The sequence below is a fragment of the Leptosomus discolor genome, chromosome 1 (genome assembly GCF_034619465.1).
Source record: "Leptosomus discolor isolate bLepDis1 chromosome 1, bLepDis1.hap2, whole genome shotgun sequence".
In the NCBI taxonomy this organism is placed as follows: domain Eukaryota; kingdom Metazoa; phylum Chordata; class Aves; order Leptosomiformes; family Leptosomidae; genus Leptosomus; species Leptosomus discolor.
The window spans coordinates 186233086-186249856 of NC_141391.1; the positions used below are offsets into that span (position 1 = coordinate 186233086).

At 42.0% G+C, this 16771-nt stretch overlaps 1 protein-coding gene across 2 annotated transcripts; it reads left to right on the forward strand.

The window, feature by feature from the left end:
* The first annotated feature begins 769 nt into the window (after positions 1–769).
* On the forward strand, positions 770–14496 carry ZCRB1 (zinc finger CCHC-type and RNA binding motif containing 1). Of its 2 annotated transcripts, none has more exons than XM_086472466.1 (8): positions 770–868; positions 6773–6860; positions 7031–7059; positions 10063–10174; positions 10256–10363; positions 11789–11898; positions 12004–12079; positions 13841–14496. In XM_086472466.1, the coding sequence occupies exons 2-8, from the start codon at positions 6777–6779 to the stop codon at positions 13970–13972; spliced, it is 651 nt and encodes a 216-aa protein (XP_086328592.1). In that variant the 5' UTR covers positions 770–868; positions 6773–6776; the 3' UTR covers positions 13973–14496. The 2 variants fall into 2 exon arrangements, with proteins under 2 accessions (XP_086328592.1, XP_086328593.1); XM_086472467.1 differs by having other exon boundaries at positions 862–895.
* Positions 14497–16771: the final 2275 nt, after the last annotated feature.

Sequence of the window (16771 nt, forward strand, 5' to 3'; positions counted from 1 at the left end):
ACACGAATTAAACTGAAAATCAGAATCTTCAGTCGCACGTAGGTTTCAAAAAGGGTTACACGGTAAGCTTTACAAAAGCCACCCGCGGGGCCGACACGGCGGCCGCCTGCCCAGCGGAGGCCACCCCTGCCCACCCCTCCTGTCCCGCCACCTCCATCCACGCCAACTTCTGAGAAACCCGGGGAGACGAAGGATCTTGTCCCACGCCGCGGGCTCCCCGCAGTGGGGGAAGAGGGACCCCCGCTCCCAAAGCCCCCGGAGGTGCCGTCTTCCAAGACGGGCCTCACAGACGCATTAGCGCCCACCCCAGCACGTGGCTGGGCGCAGCGGGGGTGGGGGGAAGGCCGCCAGGCCCCCTCCTGCGCCCCGCAACGCCAGCCGCCCCGAGAGGCAGCCGAATGGTGAACCACCGCCGCCGCCGGAGCCCGCGGGCCGGAGGGATGCGCCATCGGCTCTCACACCGCCAAGTGTCACGTTCGCCCCGCGAAAGTGGGAAGCCGGGCAACCAGCCTCCGTCCGCGGCCCCGGCCCCAGCCCCGGGCCCGTCCCCGCCACTTACCCGCCTCCCCCCTCTCGCTCCCGCGGCGCGGCAGGCAGCTCCCCCGGCTGGCGCCGCACCTCTTCCCGCCACTTCCGGCGCTCCCCAGACGTTGACGGAAACACCCGCCTTCCTTCCACCATCGCCACCGTCTATTGGCCTGAAATAGCGCTGGGCGCTGCGCGTCAGCGGAAGAGCGCCGCCGTGCCGGGAGGGCGGTTGGAGCGGCGGAGGTGCGGGAGCGGTTGGTCCGTCCCGCCGGGGCCTACGCCTCGTCCGGTGTCTCTTCGCACCATGGGTGCCCGCGGGGGCTGAGCCCCGCCGTGACGGGTAGGCCGTGAGGGAGCAGCTGCGGGGGTGAGCCGCGGCCCGGCCCCGCCGTGGTTCGGTGCGGCCGGAGCGAGGGCACCGCGGGTGGCAGGGGCGGTTGTTTACGGCCGGGGAGGGGGGTGTTCGCCTCGGTTCTGGGTTCTGTGGCTGCAGGGAGGGACTCCTGCGCCGGGGAAGCAGCGGTTTGGTAGCGGGACGAAGCGAACTCGGCCGCTGGTGAAGGCCGCGCTGAGGTAGAGGAGCCGCGGGGTGACGTTCCGAACAGCTCCGGGCTTTCGTACAGCGTGTGGAAGCTTCCGAGTGGTCTGTGGTTCTCTTGTCTTAGTATCGGCTTGCACCTACTGAGCTCTGAAATGGAACTGCCTGTTGCACCTGGGGTTTTTAGGAGTGAGGGGCGTCCCTAAGTGAGGTACCTGGGTCTGCCCCTCCTGCGTGAAGCTCTGGGTGAGACTAGACGTGATCGAACAAAACAACTCTTCTCACAGCTTGATTATGTTGGAAATACATTTAAAAAGAAACTGTCATTAAAGTTCTTAATGCATTTCCTGCTGATAGCCTGGTTGTTCAGTCTACTATCCCAAAGTTTTTGTAGTTGAATTGCTACATAAGAGTAGTTTGATTCGGACCAAGTGCAGGTACAGGCTGGGTGATGAATGGATCAAGAGCAGCCCTGCAGAGAAGGACTTGGGGGTGCTGGTGGCTGAAAAACTGAATAAGAGCCAACAGTGTGGCCAGCAGGTCGAAGGAGGTGATTCTCCCCCTCTACTCCGCTCTGGTGAGAGCCCACCTGCAGTGGTGTGTGCAGCTCTGGGGCCCCCAGCACAAGACAGACATGGACCTGCTCAAGTGGGTCCAGAGTAGGGCCACGAAGATGATCAGGGGGCTGGAGCACCTCCCTAGCCAGCACTGAGAGAGTTGAGGTTGTTCAGCCTGGAGAAGAGGAAGCTCCAGCGAGACCTTATAGCGGCCTGCCAGTGCTTCAAGGGGACCTACAGGAGACATGGGCAGGGACTCTTTTTCAGGGAGTGTAGTGACAGGATGAGAGGTAATAGTTTCGAACTGAAAGAGAGGAGATTGAGATTAGATATGAGGAAGAAATTCTTTACTATGAGGGTGGTGGGGCATGGAATAGGTTGCCCAGAGAAGCTGTGGCTGCCCCTTCCCTGGCAGTTGGTGGGGGGGCTTTGAGCAACCTGGTCTGGTGGAAGGTGTCCCTGCCCATGGCAGGGGGATTGGAACTAAAGATGCTCTTCCAAGGTCTCTTCCAACCCAAACCATTCTATGATTCTGTGACCATGGATCCTTTTCATATACCTCTTTGGCTTGGACAGATTGAAAGACTCTTGTACACTTTCCACTGATATCGTCAAGTTTATTTACTAAATTCTGATCCTGTTTACTACTTGCCTTGTACTATTTAAGTGACTATGTAGAGATAAAACGATTATGCTTTAGTAGCTTATTACATGCTCCTTGTGTAGGACAATGTCTCCTTCTCTGGAGACATGCAAAACCCACCTGGACACGTTCCTGTGTGACCTACTCTAGGTGGTCCTGCTCTGGCAGAGGGGCTGGACTAGATGATCTTTCGAGGTCCCTTCCAACCCCTGGCATTTTGTGAGTCTGTGATTCTGTGACAGAGTTGTAGCAAGTGGTTAATACCCTTGTCTGGGGACCAAGGAGAGCACGGGTTCAGTTTCCTCCTTTACCACAGACTTTTGATTAAAAAGTTGAGCCAGGCTCCTGCCACAACTAATGGTTTGTTGAATTGGGTCTGAATTCTGTTGATACTGTTAAATCAAAAATAAAATACAGTATTTTAAGGATCAAGATAGAAGAACTCAAATGAGTTGGCCTGAGTGGGTGTGTCTTGAGTAACTTACTGACAAATCATTTATGCATACTTTAATTTATTAAATCACAAGTCTGACCTTGTTTGCTGTGTACTTAGAAACAAACGAACAAACACAAAAGTTTGTGCTTAACTTGAAATGTTGATATTAAGTCAAGAAAATACAGTAAATTAAGACTCCACTTGATGGTTCAGAGGCATTTGAACGATTTTGGTGGTGTCCTTTTGTATTCTGGGACAGAGTAGAAAAGCCAATTGCTGAAATTAATCATTGTCTTCTCTTGTGATGTTTTCAACATGAGTTCCAGGTGCTGCATTAAGCATATTGGATTCAAGCAAAACATACTCATGTACCAAATATATTTTACAGGAGACTTAATCATTACTGACAGATAGCTCTTGTCGAAGAATGGCTTCTTTTAGTTCAGATTGTTGGAAAAGACAAAAAAAGCTTTAATTCAAGAAGTCATAGTAATGGGAGACAACCCTGTCCTGAAGGTTAATATGTGAAAATGATAAATGAAGAAGGCATTAATATTACAGAGAGGCTATTGCATTAATATTACAGAGAGGCTATTACATTAATGGGAGTTGTGCTCAACCCCATGGAGATAATGTACTGGGTTCCAGCTGATGCTTTAACGTTAAGTAACCAGGTAATACCCTGAAGATCAGGGAAGCCCCATAAAAGCATTCAGTATAAAACAGAAATGTTTTGATTTGTTGGGGAGATCTAGCAGCACGTAGAAGCCGGGTTGTACCTGACTCCCAACCGAGTCCCCTGCAGCAAGTAGAAAGCTCAGATGTGTTTGGAGAGGTTTTTGGGGTTTGTTTTGGTTTTTGCCAGCCTGTGAATTGAAAACCCATAAAGCAGAGAGACTGGTGGTCAAAGAGAAAGAATGTGATGAAAATGTTAAACTTGTATTGGACACTTCTGTGAAGTCAGAAAGTTTCTGAAATAAAAGGACTCTGAGCCTTGTAATAATGAGCCTCCAGAGGAGATTTAGCTCATCTAGAGAGTTAGCTTAAGGCTGGAATTGACTTTTTTTTTGTTACCCCACACACATACAGCTGGAAAACATCAGACCAATAAATGTTAAGCTGGTATGGAAAGGTTCGCATCCATAAATGAAGGGTGGAAAAAAAAGCGCTATTCTTTATATGGTGTTGGCACTTAGTACCCCCACAGGGGCTTCATGGTGGTTTTAAAAAAAAAAAAAAAAAAAAAAAAAAAAAAATTGGTTATAGCAGTGTTAAAATTGACACATGATATTTTGTTAAGGTTTATTGGAGTGAGAAGAATTGTGCCAGAAGTTGGTTGTACCACTGTATTCACTACGGATAATCAGAAATCTGCATTTTAACATGCTCAAGCTCTTTGAGAGATTCCTTTTGGCTGAATATTATTTTTTTTATGTTCTGCAGAAGACTTAGTAAGGACAAGGAGGCTTCTAAGTAGATAGATAAATGGCCCAAATGTTGCTGTTGTGCAAACCTGTTATTGTATCTGCTGGCTTAAATAAGATATTTATAAACCATCCCAATTACTCCTTAGTATTTAGAAGAGAAAGCCCTCCTCCAGATCTGGGAAAATACTCTTTCCTGGAGTGGTAAAATTGAACCTTTGCCATCTTGAACATGAGCATAGCGGTAGCCTTACAGTTACTGTACTTCATCTTCTACTAATGCTGTGCCTGTCCAGTGAGTCTTATATTAAAAGTAAGAAATCCTGGCACGATAGTCCTGAACAGTACAAATTGCCAAGAATATTTGGGCAGTCAGAGCAGCAAGACTCACTTAAATTTGTCCAGGGGACTAGAAACAAATCTCAACCTCAGCTGTCTGGCAGCCGGTGCTCCAGGGTGCGACTCTTTCAGCTTGCTTCTGGAAAAAGTAGTGTGCAGCTGAAAATGGCAGTTGTGTAGCTTGCAGTCGTTAATTAATTTCCTATCGACTGAGCTATTAGGCCTGCAATAATCTTCACATGACACATCACCTTCTCTCTGGAAGTCTGCATCGCGGTGTTGCAGAATACACAAGCTGACTGCTCTCCAGTCTGCCATCCTCGCTGGCGTCCGTTCGTTAATACAGGGCCGGCTTGGTCTCCTGTTACGAGGTGCTCGAGCTTCTCTTGTCTTTCAGGCAGAGTTAAATTGCTGTCTGCAGCCACACGAGGATCACCTCTGCTCTTTTCTCCTCCGCTGCTGCAATATAATAGCACTGGCAACGTACCATAATGCAGCGCTAAGGCAGCTCTTGCTGAATCCTTTGTATGCGCCGCACATCTGGATAACTGCGCTTCGGGCCATCTATTCGCGTGGCACGTTGCCAAGTCAGTCTGGTTAGGCTTGTCAAGGATACCAGTGCCAAGCAGCAGGGAATGTGGGATAATGAATCCAGTCTGCGTAACACCAGATGCAGTGTGTGGCCTTTATTGAAAATTTATTCTGTTTTCATTTGCTTAACCTTTATGTTGCCATTTCTGCTCATGCCAAAAAACAGTCTCTAAACATGGAAAACCTCAAAATTCAATCACTTGGAAACTGCCACTCGAATTGTGATACAGAAAGCATGTCAGGAAAGAGAAGCAAAACACTTGGATTATCAGTGTCTACTGGGAATATCAGGTCTTCAGATGACTGAATCATGAAATGCCAGAAAATAACCACAGCCAGATTAGAGTGTGATATTAGTCGCTCTGTTGGCACTTGGCCAAGCAATCTGCTCAGACTCAATACTTGAAAAGTCCCCTCAGAAACTGTGTACTATGGCAGATGTTGATTTTAATACTTCAGTTTCTTTTATCCCTTTATCAGCTTTTGTCTGCATTTTTAAAATGGGTTGGTCTTGCTGAAGAAGTGGCTTGATCCTCAGTTAGGAATCGTCTAGAAGTGCCAAGAAGGAGAAATAAGGCTGTGGGAAACTGGATAAGGAGTTAGTAATGGGTCTGTGTAGGGAACAGTTTTGCTGTGCTATTTGGTGTGCCATCACATAAGGGCTGTGCTTTATTCTGATCTTAAATTTTACTCGCTTAGCACTTGGACTGAGCTGTGGCTACAGAATGGATCAAAGGGAGGAAGTGTTTTGCCTAGACTTTAGCACCACTTAAGATTTTTGGGAAATGTGCAAACATGAGGGAAAACGTAGGCTGTTCTTTTTCAAGTTAGTTCAGTTACTCTTCACCTAGTATTAAGTGATGTGTAAGCAGTTACAACAGTGTTTTTGAATTGATTCATGTTTCTGGACATACTTAGTTTCAAGAGCTTAAAAGACATTGGAAATGAAAATGGTTTTGAGACTTCCCTGGCTCCTGCCCATATAGAGCTGCTTAATCAGGAGGCAGAGGGGCTCTAGGGGAGATGCTGTCTGTGTTCCGCTCTGGATACTTCCAGAGCCATGTGGAAGCCTGAGCAATAGATACAAGAGGAAACGCTTGCTGCTTTGGCACCTTAGATACATTTTAAAGTCAATATAGTATCCCTTTCCCCCCCCCCCCCCCCGACAATTAGGACCCTGCTTTAGGGAAGCATTTTTCCCCCTTAACCAATTGTGATTTATTCTATGTTGAATGCAGCTGAACTGAAACGTATAAAGAGTTAGATCATGCAGGTACTGAAACATATAAAGAGTTAGATCATGCAGGTACTTGAACAAAGGTCAATAATTTCATGTATTGGCCATAATGTTTAATAAATGGACATTACGTGTTTCTTTCTGGACCTAAAGGTTTCTTTACTGCACAAATCAGCAGAGGTTCATTTTCAGTACACTAACTCATCTGGTTTTTCATGACTTACAAATTGACTCACATACAGCAATGATATGCTTTGGATGGAGAGGAGGAGGAAGGAATGTATGTCTTCTGTAGTACATGAAGGCAAACACTAATTTCATGTAAAATCATGAAAGGGAAATGAAAGCTATGCTTTCCTGCAACTTCTTCATGACTGTCTGGGCTAGGTTTGAAAAACAGCTTAAAGTCTTGAAACTGTTTTTTTTTTAATTGATTTCTCTGTTGAATACAATGTAACTCTCCTCTCTCCTTTCATCAGAAAAATGAGTGGTGGGTTGGCACCAAGCAAAAGCACCGTGTATGTGTCCAATTTACCCTTTGCTTTGACAAACAACGATCTGTACAGGGTAAGTTTTTAAGAGCAGCATTGTTCAGATTAAACTTGTTGACAACAGTTTTGAGTGTAAATACAATACTGATATATATCATTATTTAGAAAAGTTGGTCTTGATAAGTGTATTACTAATGAAATGCAATTGTCTATTGTTAAATCTTTTTATTTTGTTTTATATTTCAGATATTTTCAAAGTATGGGAAAGTTGTGAAGTAAGTGACCTGATATAACCTGCTGGTTTTGTAGCTTTCTTTTTAAATATTTAATGCCTTTTCTTCACTTGAAAGTCTTGTGCTTTTTATAATTTAAGTATGAATGTTGAACTGTATTGAAGTTCTGTTCGGTTTTAATAAAGTATAAATTTAATTTAACAACTGGAAGTTCTTGCCATTACACGTGTAATGTAAGAATATTTGTGTTTGGGACAGGTTTTGCTAACCACTTCTTAAAGAGTAAGTGGAATATTGTTATATACCAATGGTCTTTTCTCTGAAATAGTTGAAACAATATTATTCTAGTAAGTGGTGTTCTCCTTCCCCAGAAAGCCACCTGGGACACAAGTGGATAAGTGTAAAAGTGGGAGCTCTTACTTACGTGAACTAGATGTCACAATCCCCACAACTGCAGCAGCAAATATCTACTCTAGCTTCTAGTAGCTGCTGTAATAATCTGTGAGATACAGAGCTAAATTCAAAGCTCTTCAAGTCTCAGGAGTGTGTTTCAGGTGACAAATAGCAGGAAAAGCCAAATTGTAATTATAGAAACACTTATTTTTTTTAAATTGACTGAGAGGAAAACCCTCAGACATGCGGTGACCAGTACAACTAGGCACCTACAGTCTCTGGTGTTTGTAGGATGGTGTGTCTGACCTATTTTAGTTGACTGCTGAACTACCAGTTTAGAAAAATCCTGAGAAAAGGTTGTAGTAACTCTGGTGTTTATCCATCGAGGGGACTGTTCTCCATAAATTTGACAGTTCTGTCCTCCCTGCTGTCCTTTGGTAATACACCTATACACTGTGTGGGGGTAGGGGTCTCCTACTCTCTTGGCTTTTGAACTTATTTGGTAGGAGGGTGAGAATTGTATGAAGTATTGGTTGTATGATGCATTGCTTATTTTAAAGGTGTCATAGCAGCATTCTCTTTTTTTTTTTTTTTTTTTTTTTTTCCCTTTTTAATAGTTTCTAGCATTTTATTTCGGGTTTTTTTTACTGTCACAGACAGCAGAAATGGTGTTTTTTGGATGCCTATGCAAAAGAAATCCTGTGCTGTGTCCTGTGTGAAAGCAGCTAATTTAGAACTTGCAATGCTATCTGTGCAGTTACTGTTTCCCCCCGCCATACATTGTTTTGCAAAAAATTCACTTACTGGTAGGTAATTTTTCCTGACGTTTTGTCTAGTCACTGCCAAAAGTTAAATCAAATGCAGAGTCACAGAATACCATGTGTAAAATACTACTGTGATTTTTTTTTTTTTTCTGGTATCTAGCAAAATTTGTTTCCTGTTCACTCCTTTGCAAGCTGCCCTCACTACAAATAGTGCAGGTGTTGTGGGATTCTACTGGTATTCCCATTTCGCTGTGAAACTGAAGCTAACAAGGATCAATTTTCCTGATTTGTAACTAGTAATTAATTCCCAAGAAAAATATTTTGAAATATTAGCTTGATCTCTGTAGAGTCTTTGTTCAGGGACTTTAAAACACTTTACTGAAGGCTTTGCGATGCCTTCTAGGTCAGCTTCAACTTAATTAAATAAACTTCAGTAGATCTTTTTTTGAAGTTTGTCTTGACTCAGCAAAATCATGCTGACTTTTGTTCAGCACTGCATTTCTCACTCCAATATATCCTGACTATTATGATTTCAGCTCAGATTGTTCAGTGAGAAATCAGACTTTCTGGGGTTCCAAGAAGTTGCTGACTTTCTGAAGATTTGTCACACTTGTGTCTTTCTATGCTTGTGTTACTAACTGTTATTTTCATTACGACACTCATAACAGGGTTCCGTTGGAACTCTTGGAAGAGTAGCTTGGCAAAAGAATTAACAGAAGTGTTCTAAAGTCAGTTTTATTGACATTTCAACTTAATGTATTCAATTGGACACATCCTTGTCCAAGAGGCTTTGATAGAAAAACTGTTCTAAGCTCTATCTTTCTGTGCGTGTATTTGGGGAAAGATTGAGCTTGCTTTACTGAGCTTTTATTTTATACACATTTTACTATGTAGGTTATCTGTTACTTGTACAGGTTCTCTGGTAGGCCTTCTGCATTGAAGTGGGATTTGTTTGGTTGGTGGTTTTTTTCCTCAAAAATGTCCCATTACTACTTAAAATTGTGGCTTGCCTTATGGCTGAACCTTGTTCTGCCCATGGTGGATGCAGGGAGGAGTTTATTCCCAACTTTTTAATGTGTACTTTTATTTTTATGTACCTGCAGACTGGCATCCTGTTTCCCACTGTTGGTTTTGTGGGGGGTTTTTAAGGGCTAAAACCAATTGACATTAAGATTGAGAGAATCGAGGTTGTGTGGCTTCCACTCCACTCCCCCTTCATGTCTTGTCATTCTTTTTCTTAGTCTGTTGTTTTTACTGGGTCTAAATCTTTCTTGAATTTCTTGATGTGCTACTGGAACTGTTGACTCCCGTATTAGCCTGAAGATTCAACTTCGTGTGTCATGTAAAATAGCACATGCATCTGTGACCTGCTTGGATTCCAGCTGGAGATATTTGTAGAACAGTACTGCATATATTTATCATTTCCTATCATGAACCTGCTTAGCTGGTTAGTCCTACACAAACACAGATTTCTGATTTTGGATGCAGTTCAATACACCGTTTTTCAGCAATGATAGCAATGGTCAAGATTAGTCCTGAGTTTTAATTTCACCTCCAGTATGTGTAATTGCCTCCAGTTACGTTGTCTGCAAATCTAAATTTAGAATATGTTATCTGTTCTTCAAGTCATCCAAGGGCATAAAGAATGATGCTGGGCCCAAAAAGACCCCACATACTTTTTTTTTTTTAAATCATCTCCACTCTACCTGTAAGCACATGGCCAGGTTAGCTGTTCCTTTGAATTTCTGTTTAGTGAGCCTTTCTATTGTTAAATATACTTTTTTCTTTTTGCTGTATAACAAAGCTAAGTTTCTGCTGAGATCTTTAAGGAAAAAAAAAGTCTCTGAAGTAATTTTAGTGTATCAATAATGTGGTTATACGTTTTCAGAGTTACTATTATGAAAGACAAAGACACCAGGAAGAGCAAAGGAGTTGCCTTTATTTTGTTTTTGGATAAAGAATCTGCACAAAACTGTTCTCGGGCACTTAATAACAAACAGGTAAATTGTGGAAAGTTATGGTGGGAGGGTTGCGTTTACAATCCCAAAATATTTACCTTTTTTTTTTCCAATTTGCTGTAGTTGTTTGGAAGAGTAATAAAAGCAAGTATTGCCATTGATAATGGAAGAGCAGCAGAATTCATTCGCAGGCGTAACTACTTTGATAAGTCTAAGTGTTACGAATGTGGGGTGAGTAAAACCAAAAATGAACTAATGTATTCCATCTTTTCACTCTGCCGTGGTTTAACCCCAGCCAGCGAGCACGACACAGCTGCTCGCTCACTCCTGCAGCGGGATGGGCGGAAGAGAATTGGAAGGGTAGAAGTGAGAAAACTCGTGGGTTGAGATAAGAACAGTTTAATAATTGAAGTAATAACAACAATAACAATAATAAATTGTAATGAAAATAACAGAGAGAAATAAAGCCCAAGGCAGACAAGTGATGCAAATGTAAACAATTGCTCACCACCAACCGACCGATGCCCAGCCAGTCCCCAGGAAGCAGCCTCCTGGCCAACCTTCCCCCTAGTTTATTGCTGAGCATGACATCATATGGTATGGAGTATCCCTTTGGCCAGCCGTCCCAGCTGTGTCCCCTCCCAGCTTCTTGTGCACCCCCAGCCTAGTCGCTGGTGGGGCGGCGTGAGGAGCCTTGGCTCTGTGTAAGCACTGCTCAGCGATAGCTAAAACATCCCTGTGTTACCAACACCGTTTCCAGCACAAATCCAAAACACAGCCCCATACAGGCTACTGTGAAGAAAATTAACTCTATCCCAACCAAAACCAGCACAGACTTTTACCTTGTTTCTTCAGTTTGGCCATTGCTAATCCTCCCTGTGCTGTAAATTTTTTTTTTTTTCTGTTGATATTATCGACTTGCATAGCAGTTATACCATTGTCAAGAGTGATAGTATCCATTTTGTCTTTTATTTGGGATTTTGAGGGTGGGGGAAAACATCTACATATAATTACTGCTTAACACGCTGATGGACAGATCTGAGTATCAGTGTAAAGCTGTTTGAGAAGGAAAACCTATTTTTGCTTCAAAATACCTGCTTTTGCTATATCTTTGGAAGTTCATGATATAGTTGGCAGCAAAATAAATATTGGAAACAACTGGTTTTATACAGAAGTGTGTGTTAAGTTTTAGGCAATTCCTCACTTTTCCTGAACATAATAACATAGGAGATTGAGCTTCAGATAGTATCCGGTATCAAATACAAATTTGATTTATATTCATAACACCTTTTAGAGCAAAGATGTTGACTCACTCCTGTTTCTTAAACTGTTAATGATGAGGTTTATATCTTGTCTTGAACATAAACCATGCTGTAGTGTGTTCAGCTATTGCAGCGGCCCAAGAAAATCTACTTTGCTCAGAGCTTGTTCTCAATTTGCAGTTAAACATGCATATCGCCACCAATCTCTTCGTTTCCATGGCAAGCCTGTAGAGAAGAGTTTGTCTTCTGTGTGCTAATTCAGCATTCCATTTATCTTACTAATTGCTTCCATTTTTTCCCAGTGAACTGTCTTACATTAAGTTTCCTCATGATGTGTTTTAACATATAGTTGTTTGTAATGGTTTCTGTTAAGCAATATTTCTTTTTCTCCAAGGAAGCAGGACACTTAAGTTATGCTTGTCCTAAAAATATGCTAGGAGAGCGGGAGCCACCAAAAAAAAAAGAAAAGAAGAAGAGAAAGAAAATAGTTGAGCCAGAAGAAATGTATGTATATTTATTTACATGTTACTAGTAGTTTTAGAAAGCTTTTTCATGCTGAACACTTAAAATAAAGATCTCTATATTTTTCTCTCTCTCTGCACAACAAAGTGAGGAGGAAGAAGAAAGCGAAGAGGAGGGAGAAGACCCCGCTTTAGATAGCCTCAGCCAAGCCATAGCTTTTCAGGTACAGAATTGAAGCATTGTGTATTTATTATTGTTATTTAAATGCAACTCTACTTCCTTTTTTTAGCTGCTTTTCAGAAGCTTTAAGATACACCCGTAGGTCGGTCCGCTCTGCAGCACTCACGGTGCTCTTGCCTGGCAGTACTTGGTGACTAGAGTTGGTTTCTTCATATTACAGGCATGTTCAGGTGCAGGGTGTTTTGGTTTGTTTTTTTTCTGTTTCACTGTTGCTGTGTTTGTGCATTTCAATTTTTTCTTCCCTGTGAGCTCTTTGGCTGCTTATTTTCCTGTCGTATCTGCTGTGATGCTCTATGAGGGTTTTGGTACACAAACCGCTCTTTACTCTTGATAACTGAACTGCCAGAAAAAAGTTGCGTATAGATGACCAGGTACATCCCCTGCCCCCACTGACTAGAATATCCTTGAACAATATCTATTACTGGTGCACTTCCTTTGGCTAATACAATCCATTGTGGTCTCTATGACAGAATCACAGCATCATATGATTGTTAGGTTGGAAGAGACCTCTAAGATCGTCAAGTCTAACCATCAACCTAATGCCACCATGCCCAATAAACCATGTCTAGAAGCGCTGCATCTACAGGTTTTTTGAACACCTCCAGGGACGGTGACTCCACCACTTCCCTGGGCAGCCTGTTCCAATGTTTGACCACTCTTTCAGTAAAGAAATTTTTCCTAATGTCCAATCTAAACCTCCTCTGGGGCAACTGGAGGCCGTTTCCTCTTGTCCTATTGCTTGTTACTTGGGAGAAGACACTGACCCCCACCTCACTACAACCTCCTTTCAGGTAGCTGTAGAGAGTGATAAGGTCCCCCTCAGCCTCCTCTTCTCCAGACTAAACAACTCCAGTTCCCTCAGCTGCTCCTCATAAGACCTGTTCTCCAGGCCCTTTACCAGCTTCACTGCCCTAGTAGACCTCTTCTCTCAAAACATGTTTAATGCATTTTTTGTTATGTAGATAGATATTCCGACAGCTGTATCACTGTCTTCTTTAACACTTTACAGGCTTTTCCTTCACTACACAGAGCAAGCCTGACCTGTTGTTCAAGTTTCTTGGCTTCCTAGTCCTCAGCTATCCCCTGTGTGCCCACGTTGCCCCCCCAAAAACCCACAAGAGTTTTTAAGATAACTGTTCTGAATATGACTGTAACGAGTGCAAAATTATCCCCCCCACCCCCAGAAAACTCTACAATTGAAAGTAAAACCTATAAAGGTGAACAAACCAGAAAATGTTTCTCTTGCTATCCAAAGATTTTAACTGGGATAGCATATTTCCCAGTAAAAACAGGAAGCATCTGTTTAAACCTTTAGTTGAAAAACCTTCACATCCTTGAAGACATTCACCCCTGAATGAAGGACTGCAAAAGACAACAGATAGAAGACTTGTTAGTGGAACAAAGCTGATTCAATAATGTCAATTTAAAACACAATGCATTTTCTGATTCAGATCTCAGCTGCTCTATAGTTCTGTAAGTTTCCCGTGGGCAAATTACCTCTCTTTGAAAAGAGAGGGTACTCCATGTGGTCCACATTGGTGCAGACTTACTATTGCATGTGAGAATTACTTCAGAAATGTTTTTTAGTGCATTCGTTGCACAGCTTGTCTGGAAATGGAGATAAACCCTCTGAATTCTTTAACTTATTAAATAATACAATGCATATTAATAATGAGTGTTATTATTTGTAATTCATCTTGATTTTTCTTAATCCTAGCTAATACTTTCCTGTCTTTCATTGTAGCAAGCCAAAATTGAGGAAGAACAACAGAGATGGACACAGACTGCAGGGGAATCTTCAATTTCAGATGATTCAAAACGTCCACGGATTAAGAAAAGCGCTTATTTCAGTGATGAGGAAGAACTTAGCGATTGAAATAATACTGGTTTCTATGCATATGTAATATATATATAGTGTACAGTTTGTAAAGTGCTACAAAGTTCTCTGGAATACAGGTTTGTCTTGGTGTTGAAGACACTTAGTGAAAATCATGTAGTAGTTCTACTCTTTCCCCCAAGCCTCCCATCTTTTGATATCTCTCAAAATTTCACCTTTCAAGGCAGCTGTTTAAGAAAATGATGTTTCTACACTTAAATCGAGAAACATATCTGGGAGGATGCGTCTTAGTATCTAGACCCTGGGAGTGAAATCTTTCATAAGAGAATTTTCCAAGATTTTTTTTTTCCCAGGAGGAGTTCCTCCTAGGGTCACTGTTAGCAGTACTGATGCTTTATGTATTGGTCTGTTTATTGCCTGTTTGGAAGCAGTGCTTTAGTAGTACTTTAGTGTTATATGAATCTTGCACTAGTTCTTCTGCACAGGGTTGAATTTCAGCCTTAAGCATTGTATGAGTCTTTTAATTCTTCATGCAGTAATAGAATAAATTACTGTCACATCAACTTGGTCTGTGAAATCATTTTAGACTAAGCAATACATCTGTCTGTCTTCCAAAAGGATATTAAGATGTTGATCTTCGGTGTTATGCACAGTTCTAGTAACTTGCTGTACACTTCATAGTGTTATATAGCCTGTATACAATCTCGGCTTCATAGGACGTGCAAGTTAGAAGTGATGTGGTGATTAGTCTTGAAACATAAATAATATTTCAAGAGTGATAGTTCTATTGCTCTAATATTAAAAATTAGAATGGCCTTTTTTTTTTTCTTTTTTTGAAAAGTGGGAATGTGCATATGTTTGAATATCCTCTCATCTGATATTGGCAGTCCCTTGCTGAGAAGGGCTTACACTGCACTGTTTCCCCTGACTGCAGTTTGGGTGCCTAATATGTTAATTATGGTTATGCACAGGGTTTTAAATATACTTTTATCTAACGTGGATCACAGTCCTATATTCTCAGGTATCTGAACCTGCTGGCAAAATGCGAAAGGCACAAAGTTTCCTACATGCTTAAAAATCAGCTTTCGTATACTCTTGGAGCTGTCATTGTCTCCAGACAAAGTGTGTTGGTGCCTATTTTGCATCTCAGGGTGTTCAGGCCTTTTAAATAGGGTCTCCAACCTTAAATCTCTGTAGGGTTCTAGTCATGTTCTCCTAAAAAGCCTCACAGACGCATTAGGAGAACAGTACAAAACCCTGCAGCAGTGATCACTCCCAAAACCACAGACACATGGTGATGGTGGTAACCCTTTTATATTGGCCACTTTGTGTGGTCAAACTTTTCATTTTTAGGAGGCACAATATAAAGCACACTTGCACTTTCGCACTTGGAAGAAGAGACCGGCTGGCCTCTGTTTCTGTTTTCAGCTCTTCCTGTTGCTCATCAGGACTTGGTTTTCTTCCAAACAAAGAAAATGTAAATCCAAATATACCATTATGTATTCTTAATTAATGCCAATTTACATTCAGATATATAACTGGGTGCAAAGACACACACACACACACACACACACACACCCCCCCTCTAAGCTAACATAAAGCAGTCACATTCAGAAGGTCATTCTGGGGTCTTCTGTTGCTGCTGTCACAAGAATTCAGAAACAAGAATAAAGTAAAAGATTTTTCTTTACAAACTACTCAAGCCACAGAAGGTGCAGAAATATTGGGCTTTATACATAGGAAGGTCTTGAACTCAGTCATCCAGAGGGTGTTTTCAAGACTCACTTTGTGACTTTCTACTGAAAGTACTAGATATTAAATCTGAAGCTTGCTTTACTGAAAGACTTCTTGATACTGAATAGCCGAGTGCTAAAGTGTCAGGTGTTAGTAACTAAGTTAGTTATTTAGTGTTAATAAATGCAAATCACCGTACATCATGTGTGTAATAATGAAGACAGGAGTTCTAAACTCTGCTAAGGAAGAAAATCTTGTTGCCAGCGTGCTTCTCTACAAAGGCTAGGTTAGGGCTCAATGGCAGTGGAAAAAAAAAATGGAGAGCAAAAATACTGTGCCGCTACTTCAAATTGGGGTTTGTCAGCTGGGGTTTGTAGTCTTCTCTAATACCATGTTCACTGCTGTTTTTAAAAAAATTACGGAAAACTTAAAGGTGACGGACATTGTCCATTACTTTGATTTAGGGATGTTGATAGCTCTTAAGAATTAAGATTTCAATGAAGTGATCAGGCAGCAAGTTCCAAACTTTTATTTCATTGCACTGTGTAATGTAGTAGTGGAACTCACTGCTGTGAGACTTTTTTCAGGGTCATAGGGTCAAAAGGATTAGACTTACATGTGGAACGTGATACTTAAAAACATTAGTTTAAATTCAGTCTCCACTTGGAAATACCCTAAATTACTGACTACCTCTGACTGTAAAATACAGAGAGATATTAACAGTCTAGGAATGTTTCATTCTTATATACTTTATTGTTTCATATTTGGTACTGGTTTCTTGTCAGAAAGAATAAGAACGAAACTGACCCTTGTTCTGACCTAATGCATTACTTTTCCAAGATCCGCAGTAGCTGAACCATGTTGATGTATCTTTCTACTCTGCTGCTTCTGCCTCAGTGCTTTCCCCGTAGGATTTGCTTTTGTCAGCATGAAGCAGTAGCTCAGTCCGGACTGCTACAACTGACCCAGTAGTGTTCCTCCATGCTCTTTTGTTCCAAGCATAAAGTCACTTGAGGCAGCTGATATTGGAAAAGAAACAGATAAAAAAGAGCCTGCTTCTGTGCAGAATTGGCATCTAGAATTCTTTACCTCAATTCATCTTTC